Raw genomic sequence first — 20,304 nt, 5'->3', positions numbered from 1 at the left:
AATAAGGACATCCCAAACAAATTTAATGTAAACTTGTCATGACAAAGACAACTTCTGGTATTGTCACTTTGATTCATGTCAACTTGTCATAAATGTTTATGACATGTTCATAATGTTTATGACAAGTTCATGACAGTGTCATGTCATAGTTATGATAGTGTCATGTCACCCTTACGTAGATACCTTCAGGTAAAGTGTTACCCAACTTTTTAATCACAATATAACTTCATTCTTGAAAATCCAGGTGTTTATGAACTGAACAAAATGAATGAATCATTGATGTGAATAAATGCTACGTGCACATTTAAAGGGGTTACTTCCCCAAACAAAAGACACAAAGGAGGACTGAAGACTAAATCCTGCCCTCAGTTGTGTTAACTCAACAGGGACAACATTAAAGGAGAAGATTTAGAGCAGTGGTTCCCAACTGGTGGATCAAGTGGGTCACTGGTCCATTCTGGATGGACGACAAGTGACTCGCAAATGTGTCAAGTTTGCAAAAAACACTTTATTTTGAAGTGCAGTGAATTTCTGGCACAGAGGTTTTATTTTGAAGTGCTCTTTCCTGCTGTAGAGTGAGTGACTGACGGACAGCTACTTGACAGAGACAGCAAACTAGCTCGATGACATGGCCAAACTCAAGTATGATGCTGAATATATTAAACTGTGTGGACCTTGAACTAATGACTAAGGATAAATCTGGACCCCGTGGCTGCACCAGTTGGGAACTACTGCTCTATAGGAGCATAAATATTTGGAAGGTATACAGAATGCCTTGGAGACTTACTGAGTGGGTTACTCTGAGTCATCACCTGAATTTTGTGTTTTTCTTTATATAAATAAAAACATTTCTACAATAAATTGCTGCATAAAACTTGAACAGAGTGCAGGAAATGAAGTGTTTGACGCTCAGAATTTGGAATGAGTATTTGATTGTTCACTGTCCTTTGTAAAATCATCCAATATTGATGCAGAGACGGAGTGCAGATAAATCCGAACACTGTAGACTTTGTATTAACTTAAAAAAAAAAAATTAAATGAAAGTATTCAGCTATTTCACTGCAGCAAAAAAGACGTCACTTTTTTATTGTCGGAGGCTGACACACACACACACACACACACACACACAGTTTCAACACAATACTGTGATGGTCAATACAGCAAACCATTACAAACATGTTAGTCTCCTTTGTCCATCAAAGCTTCCCTCCTCCTCAGCAGCCCTCCCTCTCTGCTCACTACTCTGATCCTCCCACACACAGCTGCTGCTCTTGGTCCTTCTGTCTCCCTTTTTTTTTCTTAAACTGTGGCTCCTTTTTGCTCCTTTTCATGACTTGAAACACGGTCTTTTTTTGTTATACTGCACATTTAGTCCTTTATACACGGCAGGATTGTTTTGTGTGTGTGGCCTTTATTCCAAAAAGCAACAATAAAATACGGCTACTTAAACAAATTTTGGTTAAACTGGCAGTCCTTGCCGCCCCTGTGAAGCTCTATGGAAAATAACCCTGATGCTGCAACAAAAATATGGGTTCATTGATTCTCACTCTGAGGTCACAAAACTAAACATAGCACCCTCCACTGTAAAGTGTTGTGACTTATCTCTGTGGCTGGCAACTTTAATTATAATCCATTTTAAGTTTAATCTAATTCAAATGAAGTTTGGTGGGGGGGTGACGACATTAAGGCTCAGTGACTCTGCCATATTAATTTTGGGAGGCGACCCACACGCTACACAGTGCTGGTGTAGAAAGCAGACAGGCATGCTGATCTCACGTACTGGTGACTGTGAACAGCCTTGTTTGTGTTCAGACATTTAAATGCGTGCTGATAAAATGCACAACATCAGCTGTTCACGGAGCAGAACGGGAAGTTCCATATGATGAAATCACATGCTACACATTGAGGTTGTCCAGGCTATACAGTGTGTACTTGATCCAATGACTGTGCCTTTCTACTGCTGACAGAAACAGGATATATGCAGCGTTACTAGTAGTGAATATCAAATGTGTGTGCACACACACAATTAGTGAATGGCTGTGAGTTGCTCAGCTTGGAGCCCCCGGCTAAAGAGAACATCAAGAACTGGATGCTGTTCTGCTTCTCCTCATGACATGAATAATATGGATATGTTATGGAAAATGTTAAAACAGGGGATATGGGAATGCATGCATTCCCAAGTGGATCAACGGATACATACATTCACAAAGGGAACATCAAGTTATCAGTAAATACGGACAGAAATATGTTAATAGGTTCATCTGAGAGAACAAAAAACACTACGGGGCCATGATGAAATTGGCTAGCAGCAGCAGTCAATGCCGAGCAGCTTCTGTGTGGTTGAAATGCATGAATTTTCATGTGTTTTCACATTTGGAGAAGTGCTAAGATGTGTTTTCATCACAGCCTTATTAATGCTGGTCATTATCATGGCAACATTGTTTTGTTTAATCTTCAGAGGAAAGTGCATATGAACAAAAACATCTAACACTAAATTGATATTTTTGTGATAGTAAGGTGCAGGCACCAGCACTTAATCACGCTATCCATTGACCCTGGTCCCCTTTTATATTGTTCATTGTAACAGATGTTATTTTGCCCCTTTCCAGCCAAGATTCTGTAAATCTGTTCACTAGTACCACCAAAAATCCTGTGAAAAATCAGTGATGTACCCCGGGACACCCCCAAATGTCACATTTTAAGATTTTATGCATTCAACTGATAACAGCAGTAGTCAACATACTTCTGCAGTAGTTGTAATACTACCTAATCTACTGTATTGAGGAGGTTAATGTTAAAGGGTAACTTCAGTATTTTTCAACCTGGACACCATTTGCTCATGTTTGTGTATCCAAATGACAAATGGCAACAACAGTTTTTGAAACTGATCCAGTATTGAGTGAGACCACTACAGCTGGCAGCAGTGAAACGGGCTGCAATGAAACCACTAGGGGCATTTGTGCATCATTATCATTAATTACGTCCACTTAAAATGCTTGTTTTTGCCACTGACCGGCTCAGATTGTTATTCAAAGTGTCAACATTATGGAAAGGATTCCTACAAAGATAAACCTTTTTGTTAGAGAGTAAGATCTTTTTTCAACCCAAAAAAAAGCCACAAAATCACCATCACCAAAGCCACCAGATTCCATTTAAATAAAAAGTAATTTTATTACAGTAAAACACATTTCATTCAAACTCCACAAAAATGAAGAAAATCATATTAGCTGTCTTGGTTCATCTTTCAACCATTCCAGCAATCACCAACTCTGGTTTGGTTGAAATAAACCCTTAATTCCCCCAGTTAGATGTGAAAATATGCCGGCTCTATACACACTGCAATTACTGCTTATTTAAAGGGAGTCTGGTGGGTTTGGTGATGGTCATTTCAGGGCTGTTTCCTGTCAAACAAAAGGGTCTTACTCTTTAACACAAAGGTCTGTCTCTGTAAGGATCCTTTCTGTAATGATGTTAGACACTTATAATAATAATAATCTGAACCTGTCAGTGGCAAAAACAAACACTTTCTAGTGGACATATATCGAGGGCACAATTGCCCCACGTGATTACATTGCGGTCTGTTTCACTGCTGCCGGCTGCAACCATCTTGTTCAATACTGGACCAGCTTCAAATATCGTTGCTCCCATCAGTCACTGAGACACAAACGTGGGAAAACAGGTCCAGATTGAAAACTACCAAAGTTACCCTTTAAACTAGTAGGTCAAACAGCTCTGAGCACTGTTTTGTGTGTATGTGTGTGTCAGGGTTCAGACCGCATCATTTTTATCTATGAAAGGTGTGTTTAAGCTACAACAGGGTGCTAAGTTGCTCTTTCATACAGATAGAGCGACTGGATTTGACATTAAAACCTTCCAACTGTTCTCTGATCCATTCCGTCGCTGCATGACAAGTGACAATGTGACATAACAGTGTCATCACGTCAGGTCAAAGTACAAGGGTCAGGGGCCATCATGGGTCAGCTTAACTTGGGGGGAGATTTGCAGTAGTGGGAGCTGATCAATAAGGCTGAGACAGACCAGAAAATTGCCCAGGAAGTGTCTGTCTCTCCCAAACTCCAAAATTATATCATCTAATGTCTTGTTTCATACTCACGCCAAAGGGTTTTAGTTCACCGTCAAGGGAGTGTGTAAAGCTGCCAATATTTGAACGTAAGAAGCTGCAGTAAGAGTATTTTGGGGTACTTTTACAGTACTTTTCTATGTAAAATGACTCAAACCGATTAGTCCACTACTAAAATAGTCACCGATTATTTTTATAGTCGATTAGTCATCGATTAGTCGACTAATCGGTGCAGCCCTAGATGTAAGTACATCTGAGCAGTTTTCGTGTAGACCTTGTTAGCACATACACATACATAGCCATGCGTGCACATTTACACATGAAGGACCCCTCATCAAAAATAAAGGTACATCTAAAACATTTGAATATCATGAAAAAGTTCATTTTTTTCCCTTAATTGAATTCAAAAAGTGAAATATTTCAAGCCTTTCTTATTTTAATTTTGATGATTACGATTTACAGCTCATGAAAATCAAAAATCCACTATCTCCAAATATTAGAATAGTACATAAGACCAATTAAAAAACGAATTTATGCAGACCTTCTAAAAAGTAGGTTTATTTATGCACTCAATACTTGGTAAGGGATCCTTTTGCATGAATTACTGCCGCAATGCAGCGTGGCATGGTGGCGATCAGCCTGTGGCACAGCTGAGGTGTTATGGAAGCCCAGGTTGCTTTGATAGCAGCCTTCAGCTCATCTGTATTGTTGGGTCTGGTGTCTCTCATCTTCCTCTTGACAATACCCCATAGATTCACAATGGGGTTCAGGTCAGGTCAGGCGAGTTCAAGCACAGTAACACCATGGTCAGCAAACCAGTTACTAGTAGTTCTGGCACTGTGGGCAGGTGCCAAGTCCTGCTGGAAAAGGAAATCAGCATGAAGTGCTCTAAAAATCTCCTGGTAGATTGTTGTGTTGACTTTGGACTTGCTAAATCACAGTGGACCAACACCAGCAGATAACATGGCACCCTAAATCATCACTGGACTTCAAGTAACTTGTATTCTGTGCCTCAACGCTGTTCCTCCAGACTCTGGGACCTTGATTTCCAAATGAAATGCAAAATGTACTTTCGAGTGAAAAAGAGAACTTTGGACCACTGAGACCACTGTGAACAGCCAGCCCTTTCAGTAATGACCTTCTGTGGGTTACCCTCCTTGTGGAGCGTGTTAATGAGTGTCTTCTGGACAACTTTTAGGTCAGAAGTCTTCCCCATGACGTGGTTGTGTGAACTGAACCAGACTGGGAGATTAAAGGCTCAGGAAACATTTGTGGATGTTTTGAGTTAATTAGCTGATTAGAGCTCTTCTCAGGACTGTGTGAGTCCAGAATATATACATTTTTCACTGTCTGAAATAACTGACAAGAAATATTGAACTTTTTTATGATATGAAATTTTTTGAGATGCACCTGTATGTTCCAGTGCACTTGGCCCACAGCTCATGCTTGCATATTTTTACACCAGGACCAGTTACTCATCTACAGACTTCCCATTTTTGCATATTTTGCTCCTAGTAACAGATACTCACCTTTAATAACACAGAATAATTAATGTTGCGCAGGTCTTTAGATGAGGGCCACTACTTTTAAGCGAGTAGATCTCATTTTTAGAGCACAACCCTGCACCAAAGGCTGCAGTTTCTCACCGTGTCAGATAGACAGTCTAAAGTAAAAGGAAGAAGAAAAGAGGTTCGTCTTCCTGCTCTGATCCTGCTGTAAGTCAGCGCTCCTGCCGCGGCTCATGGCATATTTATTCTGCTCTCCCTCTCTCCGGGTCAGGAGAGGACAGGTCAGGACACTACACACTACCCGAGTGTGAAGTGTTTGAATGCAGGTGATGAATGGATCACTCTCTTCCAGGGACTCCAGGTTCAAAGCAGGAAGACAGATAACCAGAGGAATGGACAGTGTCAAGGAGGGATAATGCGGGCTCACTGGACCAGATTTTCTCCATTTGAAAAATCTGGAGCATATTTTTACAAAACACCTGCTGCTGTTGTGTCACATAAGTTAAAAACACCGATCAACAACAGGAAATGATGAATGTAAATCAGATGCAGAGCAATTATATAAGTATTTGCCTCGCGATGAAAAAATATAAAGTGCCGTCCTCCTCCTCAAAATGCTCACCCTGTTAAATCTCTCAGGGGTGTGATGAAATTCAGTGTGACTATCACAGCAGCATGACATTTCTCTGTGACTTCATGCATTAAAACATGAGTGAGTGATCAAAGGTGACAACATGATGCAGCCAGAGGTGGGTGATGGAGCGAAACGCAGGAAATCCAAAGCTTTTATCTTTTATTTAGCTCACAGTTTTTTCACTATTTTGGACTATTTCTGTCCCTGAATACATAAACACTTATTTTGTTTCACCCTCATACACACAGCGTACCCTAATGGACTTACCTGGGTTAATTTGAATATTCAGTTTTATAGTGAGCGTCCAATGAAACCTGAGTGTGCTGTTTTTAACCTTTAACCAAACCTACCAAACTCTATTCAATACTATAATTGCTTTGGTCCATTAAAGCTGAAAAAGGCAAAGTCAGCAAATGGAAAACTAACGCTATGGTCTGTGTCTTTCTGTGTTACTCTCCACTGACAGACTTTACAATGTTTGTGTGCACTTCTGTGGCTACTCCTCTCGTTCATTACCTCACCCTCTATCACTTTTTCCCCTCCTCTGCCTCCTTCCTGCCTCCCTGTACAATTCAGGCCGGGACAGAGAAATTTATTTCTCACACAGTGTCATCCATCGCATGGTCCCGTTTGATTGATTGGCCGCAAAAAAGCCTAACAGAAAATTGAGAGTCAGCGGAGTGATCTGTCACGTCAGAGTCCGAGAGCGATGCTGTAGGAGGACGGGCCACATCTGTTCGCGCTCGCATTAAACTTCTATCTGAGTCATAAAAAAATATGCACAAAGTCAAAAAGCAAACGACCATTGTCTCGTCGAAATACAAACTGTGAGGATGAGGCTCCTTTGCTTCTGCATTTCACAAAAGAACAATGAAGATAAAACGCTTACATAATCCAAAACTCAGGTAGGAGTTGGGAGGCAGCAAGGAGACAAGGAGTAATGTTTTCAAGTCTCTTTGTTGTTCAAGTGGGGAGCTGTCACAGGCTGCGTTTCTAGTAAAAAATGATAAGGAGGAAAAGAGTCATGGTGCACATGCATAAATCTACTTTACAGGACTGTACCTGATTATCAGTGGGGCATGTTGGGCTGATGCACAGACCATGTGCCTTCTAAAACTCTGCTAAGCTTTAATGAATGAGTGCTGTAATACCAAAACTTGTATGAGTATATCCTGGGAGCTGATCAGATGTAAAACAATTCAGAAATAAAATCTGTGATACAACTCACAGTTGTTTGAGTCCTGTGTGCGTCTTGTCCTAGATAATACAGCTGGTGTCCGGGGGTTTCAGGAACATTCAATGCTGACACTTACAAAGTGCGACATGAGTGTGTGAGAACAGTGCTCTCTGCTAAATTACTGCTATTCCTGTTACCTTGGTAATGATCATCAAACATGTTTTAGGGAGGAGTTTGCAAAAAAATGTAAAACACTTTGCGTGTTACTGGCATTTATCCTGCATAATATAGACCGGCTGCAGTCCATGACGGAGGAACCAAAAATAAAAGTAACTCTTGCTAAAGTGTGGCTGAGGACAAACTGCGGGAAGTTTTAATGGCATCATTTAGATACGGCTGAAAATAACTCCAGAACTCCATTATGGTTGTGTTTAATTACCCTTCTGTTATTTATAATTATTGATGTTGACCTCCTATTAAAATGTTAACTGTGTTATGCACTGAGAGACCAATAAACGCTGCAGTAAAACAAGACTTATCATCTACAGCCATGCTGACGGCTCTGTGAAGCTGCACGTGGACGTAGCAATGCTTTGAGCTAAATGCTAACATCCTCACATGCTGACTTGTAGCAGGTATTCTTTGTATCATGTTCACCATCTATGTTTAGCATGTTAGCATACTAGCATTTGCAAATTCGCACTAAATACAAAGTTCTGTTCTCAAAGTTAAAGGTCCAGCGTGTAGAATTTAGGGGGATTATTGGAAGAAATGGAGTATGATATTATAAGTATGTTTTCTTTAGTGAATAATCACATGAAAACAAGAACCATAATTAGTGTTTTCATTACCTTAGAATAAGTCGTTTATATCAACATGGGGATCGAGTCTTTGTTCACAGAGTATGCCATGTTGCACTGCCATGTTTCTACAGTAGCCCAGAATGGACAAACACTGGCTCTCTTGCAGTAATGCTGGCATCACCTTAAGTTATTAAGGGAAGCAGGTTCAGTTATCCTCGCCTCACAAACCATTTACATGTTTAAGTTTCGGCTGTGCCTAAAGCCTAGTTCACATTTCACAATTTTCACCGAGACTTTGACGTCGCAGAGGATCTTGAGAGCCACCTTGGGTCGGAGGTGAGTCGGCAGATAGTCTGCCACGATGAGTCCTCATGTGTGAGCAAGCCTACGAGCAAGTCACCCCTTCGTCTGTGACTGGGGCTGGATATCTGGCATTCTAGAAAACTGGACACGACTGACAAAGAGCATCAGCCAATGAGAGGCGGGATACGTTCCATGTCAGTACGCAGGAGGAAGGAAGAAATGTGAGGAGGACAAGCCGCAGGGTTGCCACTTGCCAGGTCCGCTTATTAGCTGCGGCTTGTTTCCAAAGTGAAGTTGTTTATTTGGGCTTGCTCTCTAAACGTCACCTTTCTTTATATATATCCGTCTAATAAGTTATTTAAACGCACGATGGTATGTCGGACTGCAGTTGCTTCTTTTGGGCTTGTTCCCATAGCCCTGGATGCTTGTTTCTCTCGCAAGACCTGGCAACACTAACAAGCCGGCCGGCAAGCAACAACAACAATGGCGGCGTCCACAGGATCACGGGGAGCGTGTTGTGTTTGGACCCAGGATAATAATGAATATCCCTGCCTTTACAATGTGTCGTCTCCATGTTTGGTGACGTCACCGCATTATCTGGGGCTCTGAAAAACACAGATTTTAACATGACACTGCTTTGTTCAGGGTTTTTATTGGTTTTAATCACCTGGTCTGTGGGTTTTGGAGACCTCTACAGATAATTTGGCCCCCAGTGAAGACCTCCTGAACATCTGGATCTTAAGTTTTCAAAGAACAAAGGTGAGCACACATTAGCAGGTGCTGGGCTAGCTGATTGTGCAATGAGCTGCACAGTGTCCGAGAAACACTGATTTGTAACGTGAAACTGCTTGAATTCAGGGTTTTTATTGGTTTTAATCACCTGTTTGTTTTGGAGAAATAGAGACCTCTGTGGATAATTCAGCTCCCTGTAAAAACCTCCAGAACAATGAACACTGAAGGAAGCGGGAGAAGTTTTAGTTGGCTGCAATCTGCAATCCTCACCACTAGATGCCACTAACTCCCACCCTTGTTTGTTTAAGGGCTCATCAGAGTTAGTACATTTCATCTCGGGGGTGGACCATGAATGCTTGTAACAAATTTCATGACTATCCATCCAGTAGTAGTTGGGAAATTATCTCCCCTAAAGCTAAAAGTCACCTTTTAGTCTGCAGAGAAAGAGACTATGACCACTGGTTTCAGCATCTCTCTGTAGGACGATTTCATTAAGGCCAACATTCATCCAGATCTGTGAGACTGACCCCACTGCTCTTGCAATTAAACCCGGATTGCTAAGCTGAGGCACTGATCAGTAAGGTGTAGGTCAAAGATAGCACAGCGCGCAGTCTAGAGGTGTAATTTCAGAAAAAGCCAAGAAATGGCAAAGAGCGAAGCAAAGGAGATATTTTGCAGCTAAAGGTGAGAAAACTGATTACACCCCTGAGGGAATTAAAAAAACAGACTTATTATTAGGCCATCTCTGAAGCGTGGGTGAATATGTCATTCATTTTGAGAAACCACATTTCAGACGATGTTATTAGAGAGAACAGATTATGTATTTCAGGCACTTTCTTTAATGAGGCCCACCTACATTTTGGATCTTGAACCAAATCTTATCTTCTATAAAACAAAATCCTGGGTCCTCATGCAGTGTCACGATATGTTATTTAGCATGATGCAGTTTATATCAATCCATTCCTGTTCTAAAACTGAATTACTACACTTTAAGAATCAAACGGCTGCTGTCCCTCCCAACAAAAACCTGCCTTTGAGCCACTGACAGATGTAAATCCTGAATGCAATTCATGCTTAACTTGCCATTAACAATGAGTGAGCGATCAAAGGTGACATGTCAGAATTGGGTGACTAAGCATGTGTGTACTTTACAACTAAAAGCCTTTCTTTTTTTTGCTTTCTCTTTTGATGTATTTTCTTAAGTCCCAAGTCCTTGCCTAAACAACCAACAATGTCCTTGGTTATCCAAACACGTACTGGGTCCAGAATATTCTCACTAAACATCAAATTCTACCAAAAATGTTCAGGAGAAATATAGATGAGTGCTTCGTGTTGACAATTACTGTCATTCTTTTTATTTCTAATGCATCTCGTATAATTTTAAAGGTCTAGTGTGTGGGATTTAGTGGCATCTACTGGTGAGGTTACAGATTGCTACCTCGAGAAACTTCTCCTGTGTGCCAAGCGTCTAAGTAAGCTATGGTAGCCAATGCAAAAACGTAAAAATTCAAAACCACAAATGGCCCTATCTTGTCCATTCAGGGCTACTCTATAAAAACATGGCAGACTCCCTATCTAGATATATACAGCTTATTCTAACATGATAAAAACACAATGATTCTTATTTTCAGGTGATTATAAACTAATGAAAAGGGTCTATTCTGCCAATAGTTCTGCCCTATATCCTACACACTGGACCTTTAAAAGCCAGTTACCGTAAAACTTCGACTGATAGCCCAGGCTTATTATATATTATTTGCTTAAACCACTGAGTTAAACAGGCTTATATTTGGGGCAGGCGTTTATATGGTACAGACCTTTAATTCCTTTCACGCAAAACTGTTGCTCATCAAAGATGGGAAACACGATCAAATTGTTTATTTGAAGTATGAATATTACCTGTTTAAAAATTAGGCTGCGAATAACATATCAATTATACCTAATGTTAAGACACTTGTTTTACGGCACCCAGGATGACAACCAGTATACCGACACAACACCACTTTATCTTGTTAAAACGATATTCGTAACTTTGATTAATTTTCATGAAAAACACTTTTGATTCTTTTGGTTGGCTGACCTTTATGGACCTATGGTATGTACATAACTTACCAGGTGATCAAGGAATGGACATATATTCTGACTTTATCACCGCTTCAGATGAAGGGAGTTGTTTTTTCATCATGCTGGTAAATCTGACTGACTTGCGGTCTTCTCTAGTGCTCATGGTTTCAGTAAAATAAAATCAACCAAGCTAACAATGTGTAGCATCACCATATTGACAAAAGTTTAAACATTTATATTTGTACGTGCGATCTAAACAGCTAACTAATGTTAGCTCAAGTGGGCAGTCAACAATTTGGTTTTATACATCCAAAGAACTTGAAAATGAACTGCTTGGCAACCAGACCAGGCATCTAATTGAGCATAAAACTGGGACTAGGCTTTTAATTGACGTTTGCTGCTTCTTGACTCAAAATGTTGCATGTCCTTCACTAACTGCTGTGACACATGACAACATGTAAAGAACTGAAATGCAAATTGATGCTGCAAGCTTATAGATTTTTGGCAAATTCTGTAGATCAGTGTTGATAACGACTGAAAGCACCATGATTAAAAATTATAAATAGCAACGTGATGGTGACAGAAATAAGCTCTGTAGTTAGAGTGATAAAATCTGATCACAGGATGTGAAAGAGTCGGCCCCTCCATGTCAGCTCAAATAACAATTATAATTTTGACACGGTGTTTCAAGATTTCTATCTCTGCTAAATCTATCCCAGCGTGCACTGAACAGAAGAGAAGGAGAGCCTAAAAATGGCTCATTAACAACCACAACAGCAAATGTGCACAGCTGTGTAGTTTTCCTGTCAACAGCCAAACCCAAATCAGGAGCATTAACTTTTTGTGGTCATGTGAAGATGAGTCGACACATCTGTCATGCTGAGGCCAGAAAGCAGTAAGTGGAGCAGACGGAGGACTGAAGTCCAGCAAGTGTGTCGTTCTCACAATCAAAAGAGGGAGTCAAAGTACGGAAATCTTCAAGAGTTTGTGCTACAGCAGAAGTGATAGTTTTTAAATTTGTGATAAAATCAACACTACAGGAATGCGGAAAAACATTTTTTAATAAGTCGCCTGCTGAGACCAAATTGAGCTTTTAACAATCTTTCAGCAGAGTGAAATTGCTACTTTATAGCATCTACTCCAAGAAAATCCTCTGGTTTATTTCAAGCAGCAAAATGATTGGGACAAATTATATTATGTAAATGTAATCTTCCAACTCATTTTCAAGAACACAAAACACAAAGCAAATCCTCCATTCATTCACAGAACTGGCAACAATACCGACCTGTCTCTCAGCAAAAAGAACAATTATATAAAATGCAGCACCAGCGGATAACATGTGAAGTATCTATGAACTTTTCATTTGTGAATTAATAGCTAATTGAGGCTGCATTCCCCTTCCATCAAACCCGTGAGCAAGGCACTTAAAGACTCAGTCTAACCAGGCTGAGAAAGCAGTGGTTCACTGCTCCCATTGGTTCTGAAGTTTCAAGTCTATCACAGCTGGTCAGGTATGAAGCACTAGCGAAAGTTCAGTCAGAAGACAACACCTTTCATGCTCAGGCTGTAAGTTTCTTTCACTCCTTGCACATATGCTCACTCACTCTCTCTAGGTGTCATCGTCTGGGTAGGTCAGTTGAGTCATCAGCTGATTCACAATAACCCAGTAGCACAGCGACACACCTTCTCTGTCAGCCTATCATGTTACTGCTCCTCATTGTAAATATGGTTCTCTCCCTGCTGTACTTCTGCTTCTACTTCTTACAGATTCATCAGCCTCCTCTGCCTCAGCACTCATCAGCCTCTGAGTCAGCAGCCACCACCACCACCACCACCAGTGTCTGGACTCCATGGGAGGGATTTATCCTGCTGCCGCTCAGATGTCCCTCCATCACTGTACACTCACATTTTGCAAGCAGTACACATCAATCTGTACACTCATATTACATAATAAATATCATCTTTCTTCATTCTTCTGTCTCTCCTGATTGAAATATTTGCGCGTATCATTAACGCCACCTCTCTCAGCAACTCCTCACAAAAGCTGACATTGTTTTATCAAAGATATACAATGCAAGATTTTCCTAAATGTACAGACGCATACAGAGGTAATCTCTCTCAGTCATGACTTATGACCCACTAGAAGTGTGTGGTGGTGTATTTTTCTGCTGAGACTGCCTAGATACGTTTATGGCGTGTACCCCCACAGTGCTTTGGAGCTTTATAAAAAGGTAGCTACCAGACTGTAAGCAGCACACATCCAAGAGACAGAATGCTAAAAACGCAATGTAGCGAAATGAAACTCCAAACAAGAGTGAATCTGGGGTTGGCTTTTAATTTATTTCATATCATATATATTCATATATTTATCTATTTCATGGGTGAGTATGTCTACAAACAGTAACTAGCTATCCAGTGATAAAAGGGTGTACTTCTTTAAGAGAAACTATTGGTAAACCACACATTTCAACAAATTGTCTAACAGACTATTGTCTCAAATTGTTGTTTTCTCACTTCTGCAGTGTTGGTTAGGTTATCTATTGCCACTGGAGTATTATCACTTGGATAAAAAATCTCTTAACAGGAAAAACTGTGTGTTAATAGAGTGAAATTCTCACTACAGTGTTAGGTTTTTGTGAAAAGATAAAGAAGAATATCTTAAAACTGCACGACTTAGTTATCTGAGTACAGCCATTGTATTAGCCTAAATTGCATCCATCTTTTCAGCTCAATTGATAGGAAGTGACACATCAAACCTTAAAAACAAGAACTGTTTACTAAACAGCAGCGAGGGGACATCCTGCTGCAAAACATTTTCACCATCCTCATGGCCAGAAGCCACTCAGAGGAAGCCGATCGAAGCAAGTGCTGTTTTCAGATGTCACATCAATTCTGTCTTGAAATTCCAACCATTACCTCACTGTCATCTGAAGCCACAAACACGCCTCCCGCAGCTCTGGGACACTACACTGCAGATGACTTGGTCCATATTTTGTTGCCAAAAGGGTGCGCGTGTTTCATCAGCCACAGTATGTTACTCACCATGGTGCAGCTGCCCTCGGTGTCGTCCTCCAGCAGGCCCAGTCTGCACAGAGCCTTCTCATTCCTCAGCCAGTACTCCGACGAGTCCAGCACACTGTTACTGCACAGCACCTGCAGCACACAGATAAACCACTTGCTCAGGTGCAGCAGCACCAAAAATCACAGCACGCAGGAGCACAAGTGGAGCGTATGACTCCACACACACACACACTGTGTGAGTCACACATTCACTTTCATCTGCGTTTCCCCCTCTGGTTGTTGGGATCAATTGACCTTTCTCTAGGACCTTTATTTCAGGGTAAGTGTCAGCGGCATAGGATCAACAATCTGTCAGCGGACCAGACACTGCACAGTATGTATATGACAGTTACTGTCTCCTCCCTTGGGGGCCATTTTAATGAAGCCTTCAGGATGAAACCTACAGTCACTGAGCTTTGTCAATGACAGAAGAGAGTTTTTGTCCTACTGACTGACATACTCACTTGTCATTAACTATTGATTTGAGTGTAATTGAAGTTTCCCTTGAGCCTATATAGTGACCATCTGGTATATTTATAGTTATTTATTTGTAAAAGAAGGAGGCTACATTTCAAACAGTCTGCACCACTGATGTACAGCAGATAAAAAAATGGCATGCTATAAATAAAATCATTCTTATGCAATTACTTAGACATATGACAGATAATGTGTGTGTGTTCTTCCTGTGTGTATTTTTAGTAACAAATCATGCCCCCTCATGCCTACACCCTCAGGAAGAGACCATCTGTGCAGGCCCTCGGCCAGGTAAAGGTGACGTAGCCTCAGCTGATTTCGCCGAGAGCGATTGTATCAAAGGCTGCTGGCACGGGTCAGCGGAGCCCAGGGCCCAGTTAAATGAATGACATCACCTTGTGTCTCTACAGGACACCTGAGTGGAAGTCAGTTAAGATCATGAGCGGTAGGCTAATTAGGGACACACCAGTGAGCCCACCTGCACACACACACACAAACACAGTATGGGACGGACACAAATAGACCTACACACACTTTGAAAGGAAATTCAATCTTGCCTCCACCTCAGCCCACTGATCTGTGCTACCCTTCCCCCTCGTCTATCTGGCACCGGGGGATGATAAATCTACCGGGCTGACCCGAGGGCCTAGCTGTTCCTCTTATTGCACCACCCCTGGGTTTCACAGGCACCCCTGGAGGAGGAAATGAAAATCTCTTGCACTGCAGATAAACTGACGTGGGAGGCAGATATGATGGACAGGTGCACGGGCACATGAACAGAGAAAAAGCAGAAGTGGTGTGACAAGTGCTCACTGCACACACACACACACACACACACACACACACACACACACACACAGAGGGACACACAGGTAGACAGATTCCATCCTTTCTTACCTTCTTGCAAGCGCTGATGGACGAGCCCATGGTGCTCTCCATGCTGCCTCCCTCCACCTCGACCGCCTCTGAGCCCTCAAACATGGCAGTCGACTGGAAGTTACTGCAAGGCAAAAAGGGCACGGAGTTTGTCAGAGCGAGTTCTTGTCAAGCGCTCAACACCTCTCGGTTTTAAAAAAAAAAGCCTGGGATCAGAGGAAACGGCCCGTTGCCTGTCACATTTGTTCATACAGTACAGCAGTGGCACCTTTGCAATGAATCAACCAGACAGCTATTGTCACCACAGGAGAATGATGTCAATACTCTGAGCCAAATGCTTTATTATTCCCATGCTAGCAAGACAGCAGCAGGGCAGCCTCTTTTCTAGGAAAATGTACAAGTCTACGCTCAACCACAGGACACCTCCTATCATTTAGTGAAGAGTGCCAAGAGTTTAGGTGTTGCTCTGTGGATGTCAAGACCTTTGTATCACATTATTATTTATGAGGCCATTGTAGCCTCACCTGCTGAAAACTTTCTTAGGGGATTTCTGTGATGTCTTCTCTCTCTGCATAAACACACTCATGACCCTAGCATAAATGCAAAGCCCTCTGCATGTTGGGCCCCCTTGGGCGAATCATGGCTTCTTGCAGAAAGCTATCAGGCTGCAGCTAAGCATCAAAGTGTCAATGGCCAAATCATGAAATTCTGTTTGGCGACGGAGGATTATAGCGGAACAAATGGGGGGGAAAAACATCATGTGACCTTCATTTGGCGCATGAGACAAAATTATTCAACAATCTGTAGTGATATGAATGTCTGTCAGAGTACGGCGAGCTGAAACACAACATAGCAAACTCAAAAATCCCAGGAAGGCGTCATTATCCTCCGTGCATGCTTTCACTGAGATAAGCCAAATCGAAGCTTATCTGGAATGGCATTAATGAGGATCAATTTGGAAAATAAAGAGGATGGGGATGCATATTTAAATAGGAGCAGCTGTTTTTTTTTCCTGTAATCCACATATTTCAAAGCAAATTAAAAAGCATTTCACTTTGAAAGCCCCCGAGGGATCGCACAACTGTATCTATTTGCAGTTAATGATGTAAATAATTGTGTCACAGGAAAAGTGAGTTTACTGTGAATGGCCAGACAAACAGATGATGTACTGGAGATAAGTGGATATGATGTGGTTGAAATAGGCTGCTGTATCTGTGAGGCACACATCAAAACACTCCATGCAACACACACACACACACACACACACACACACACACACACACAGGCAGTGATCCTGCAGTGAATATCTTGGATGTATGCAGAAAATTGGAAGCGAAGGACACTGTAAAAAAAAATGGAGGTGAAAAACACTGTAGAAAATCAGCATATTCTGGTCTGTCTGTGTTCATGTAAATGGTGAAAGATCTCTGCAGAAATTTGAGGATGACCAGCGGGACTGATTCGTCATGCACGACCTCCTTTCTAATCTTTGCGCTTAACGACCTCTCCATCACGACACGTTGATGATTGACAGGATGGTGCGCTCTCGTACTCCCGGGGCCTTCAGGTACCCAGCAGACATCTGCCGGGTGCGGGGGACGTAATTAACCCCTGAAATGTCTGGCTTTCAAGGACTGCTCCCGGTGCGCTGCTGTAATTTACTGTGAAAGCTCGCGTTGGTTGAGGATTTCGCCAGACTTTAGAGGCCAGCGGGTCAATTTAATGGTGCAACTTTTGGTGGCAACCTTCGGATTTCAGCGCTTTGGAGAGACTTTAGACGCACATAATAATAAATGGGGCAGATTTAGGTCTGGAGGGGTTGCAGAAACCTTTCATTTTCGCTCAAAGGAAAATCACACAGAAGACTAAGTGTGAGAATTAAAGATGTATATTCTGAAGGCGGCTACTGTGCACTTTACTTCATTGTCACACGTTTCTATCAGTCAGGGCAGGCATGCTGAAACATCTTGTTTACTGCACAAACACTGACAGTCGACTGAAAGCGGCTTTACTGCAACACTCTGCGTGGATTTTGGTGCGCTTTTTCCAACAGTAAACACAAACTGACACACTTTGAACAGCCAGAACATCCCAATGCTTTGATTCAGTGCAACATCAAACATCACACACATTTCATTCCAGTGCTTTTGTAAAAAAATAAAATAAAAATAAAAAAATAAAAAAAATAAAAATAAAAAAAATCTAAAATATTTCCAAAGGGTGCCACAGCAAATCATATGTGAAATATAGGAGAATACTCGCGTGGCAATATAGATGCAACAAAAAAAACTATAAAGTAGATGTTTACTACTGAAAATCAGACGCGCAATTGAAGTGCCTGGAGACATTTTGTTGATTTCATTTGGGAATATGCGCCTAAATACCCATCGATATTTTCATATCAATTCCCGGGATAATAAGAGTTTCTCACCTCGGCGTTTTCAGAAGGCACTCTGCGCCTGCCATTCTGTGAAAAATAGCCAAACTGTCCTCAACCCGGTGTGATTATTTCCTCTGTGGGGGCAGGGAGAGGTACAGCGGAGCGCCTCGACGCGTAATTGTCCCCGGGACACTCTCAGGTCCAGATGCGCATCCCCGACCGAGCACTAAAGGAATCCCAGACTGCTTCAGCGTGACTGGAGGAGGACTGTGATGAAGTGAGCTCCGCGGTATCAGCAGCAGCAGCAGCAGCAGTACACCACTGCCTGCCCTGCGCGTCTCTCCGCCAAGTGCCGAGTGCAGGCGCAGGAGCCCCGCGTGGATCAAAACGTAATGAGCTGCACGACGCAGGCAAGGGCATGGATATGGACAGTGTGCGCGCATGTCGACGCATGTGTACAAACAGACGCACGCGCAGACGTACGTGGAGCTGCGTGTTTTCAACCAATACACCAATTACGAACCCAATGTGCCACTTACAGTGTGTGTTTACTGAGGGCGAATCTATCTATTGATCACTTAAGACTGATGTACACACTGAAAAGTAACTCAGCAGTAGTGACATGGGGAATTAATAGAAGCTAAATAAATAGTAAAAAGAATATCTCCATCACATCTGGCTTTGATAGGACACCATCACTCTAACTTTCAGCTGCATGTAACGTTCACCTCCATTGTTTCCCCTGTTGTTGAGGCAGGTTGCTCTACCTCTCGTTACAACACCAGGTCTGTGCAACAGATTTTATGGCTGACCTGCTTTCTGCCCTCAACAAGCACACAGAAACCAATATGGTGCTCCTCAACCCATTTCAAGTGCTTATTTTCCAGCACCAGCCAAAGCAGACGTGCCTGCTGTTCGCGTATGCAGGGCTCATTTTCTGTGTACATGCACCATTTTTTTATTTTGTTTACTGCACCATTTGGTGTATTTGTTCTTCTTTCCCCAAGGCCACGGCCGGATCCGACCAAAAGAAATCCAACATCACCCACTGTAATGGTTTCTTTTTATTACAGTTCAAACATGAGAAAATTGTCAATGTGCTATAATGTATTCTAAGCTAACTTTCCCTATATTTTTCCTCAAAAACTCTAAAGAAATGAACTTCAGAATGTACATGGTCATAGTCAGGGTCATCCTGAACAGATCTGCATTGGAAATTTGAACAAACCTCCTTATGAAGGTTTAAAAGTGGACATTTTCACTATCTCACAGAATCATTTGGGCTGACTTTCACTGTACAGTTATGTACAGTACTTCAAAATGTATGTGGTCATAAGAACACTTTGAGCAGAAATCCATTGAGCTATTCATCAAACCTAATATGGCAATGTTTTTTAATGAATCTCTCTTTGTCCTTTTTAGCCGCTCCAAAGTACATAACAGCAGGAACAGACAAACTTCAAACTCTAAGCAGCAGCTGGCTTGATCGCAGTGTACGACACGGTGGTGCTGCTGTTATGCTGTGCTGCTCTGTCATGGCTCTATTGTGCGCTGCCAGTGTCCTTTCGAAGCATTGCAACATTATTGGTAAGAAATTTGTTTTTCATTGCATGAGAAAATAGACGTGGTGCGAGAGATGGTCAGTGCATGAGAGTTGCCAGCCCTTCACAACATATAATCTTTACCAAGTTACGTGCACTGCGTAGTATTTCGAGCCCTGGTATGTGTGACCTAGCCTGGAAAGGCCATCGTGATAATGTGAGCTCAACATTTTGTTTCACTCTCTTTGTCAGTCTGGACTTGATGTTGCCCCACACATCTTCAGTGGACGGGAGTACTCGCTTTGACAAACTCCTTCAGCCAATCACTGTAACAAAACACCAGGAACATCTTCCGAATCACCAGTGGAGCCAGTTCATAAATCAAGCTTTTGACAAATCCACTCAGGAGAACAGTGAAAACGTCTTTTCCTCAGAGAAACTCAGCGAGTGCATACTTTAATTGTTGTCTTTGACTCTATTTCTGCTATAACTTCACTTATTGCTGTGTTTATTAACGTTAGAGTTAGGCTAGTTGCTTTGGGAGCTGCCGTTACTGTTCTGCAAGCTGCGGCCTGCATTTTACGGCATAAACTCCAACATAGTCCCTGATTGGCTTCTTACGTTGTCAACTCCAGTACAGATCCCTGATTGGCCCAGATTGGATTTCAATT

General features: G+C 41.9%; 1 protein-coding gene across 2 annotated transcripts in view; it reads right to left on the bottom strand.

Moving 5' to 3' along the window:
- sphkap (SPHK1 interactor, AKAP domain containing) overlaps nt 1–18,500 on the bottom strand; it is a 48,370-nt gene extending 29,870 nt beyond the window's left edge. For both annotated transcript variants that reach the window (XM_033631300.2, XM_033631301.2), the window contains exons 1-3: nt 18,144–18,500; nt 15,734–15,836; nt 14,345–14,455 (exon numbers count right to left, since the gene is read on the bottom strand). In XM_033631300.2, the coding sequence (XP_033487191.1) occupies nt 14,345–14,455; nt 15,734–15,836; nt 18,144–18,178 (249 nt within the window). In that variant the 5' untranslated portion in view covers nt 18,179–18,500. The remainder of the gene's footprint in view (nt 1–14,344; nt 14,456–15,733; nt 15,837–18,143) is intronic.
- Between the last annotated feature and the right edge of the window lie 1,804 nt (nt 18,501–20,304).

The sequence above is a fragment of the Epinephelus lanceolatus genome, chromosome 4, assembly GCF_041903045.1.
Source record: "Epinephelus lanceolatus isolate andai-2023 chromosome 4, ASM4190304v1, whole genome shotgun sequence".
NCBI lineage: Eukaryota > Metazoa > Chordata > Actinopteri > Perciformes > Serranidae > Epinephelus > Epinephelus lanceolatus.
Note: the sequence above shows the minus strand (reverse complement) of the source record. Positions and strands in the feature narration are given on the sequence as shown.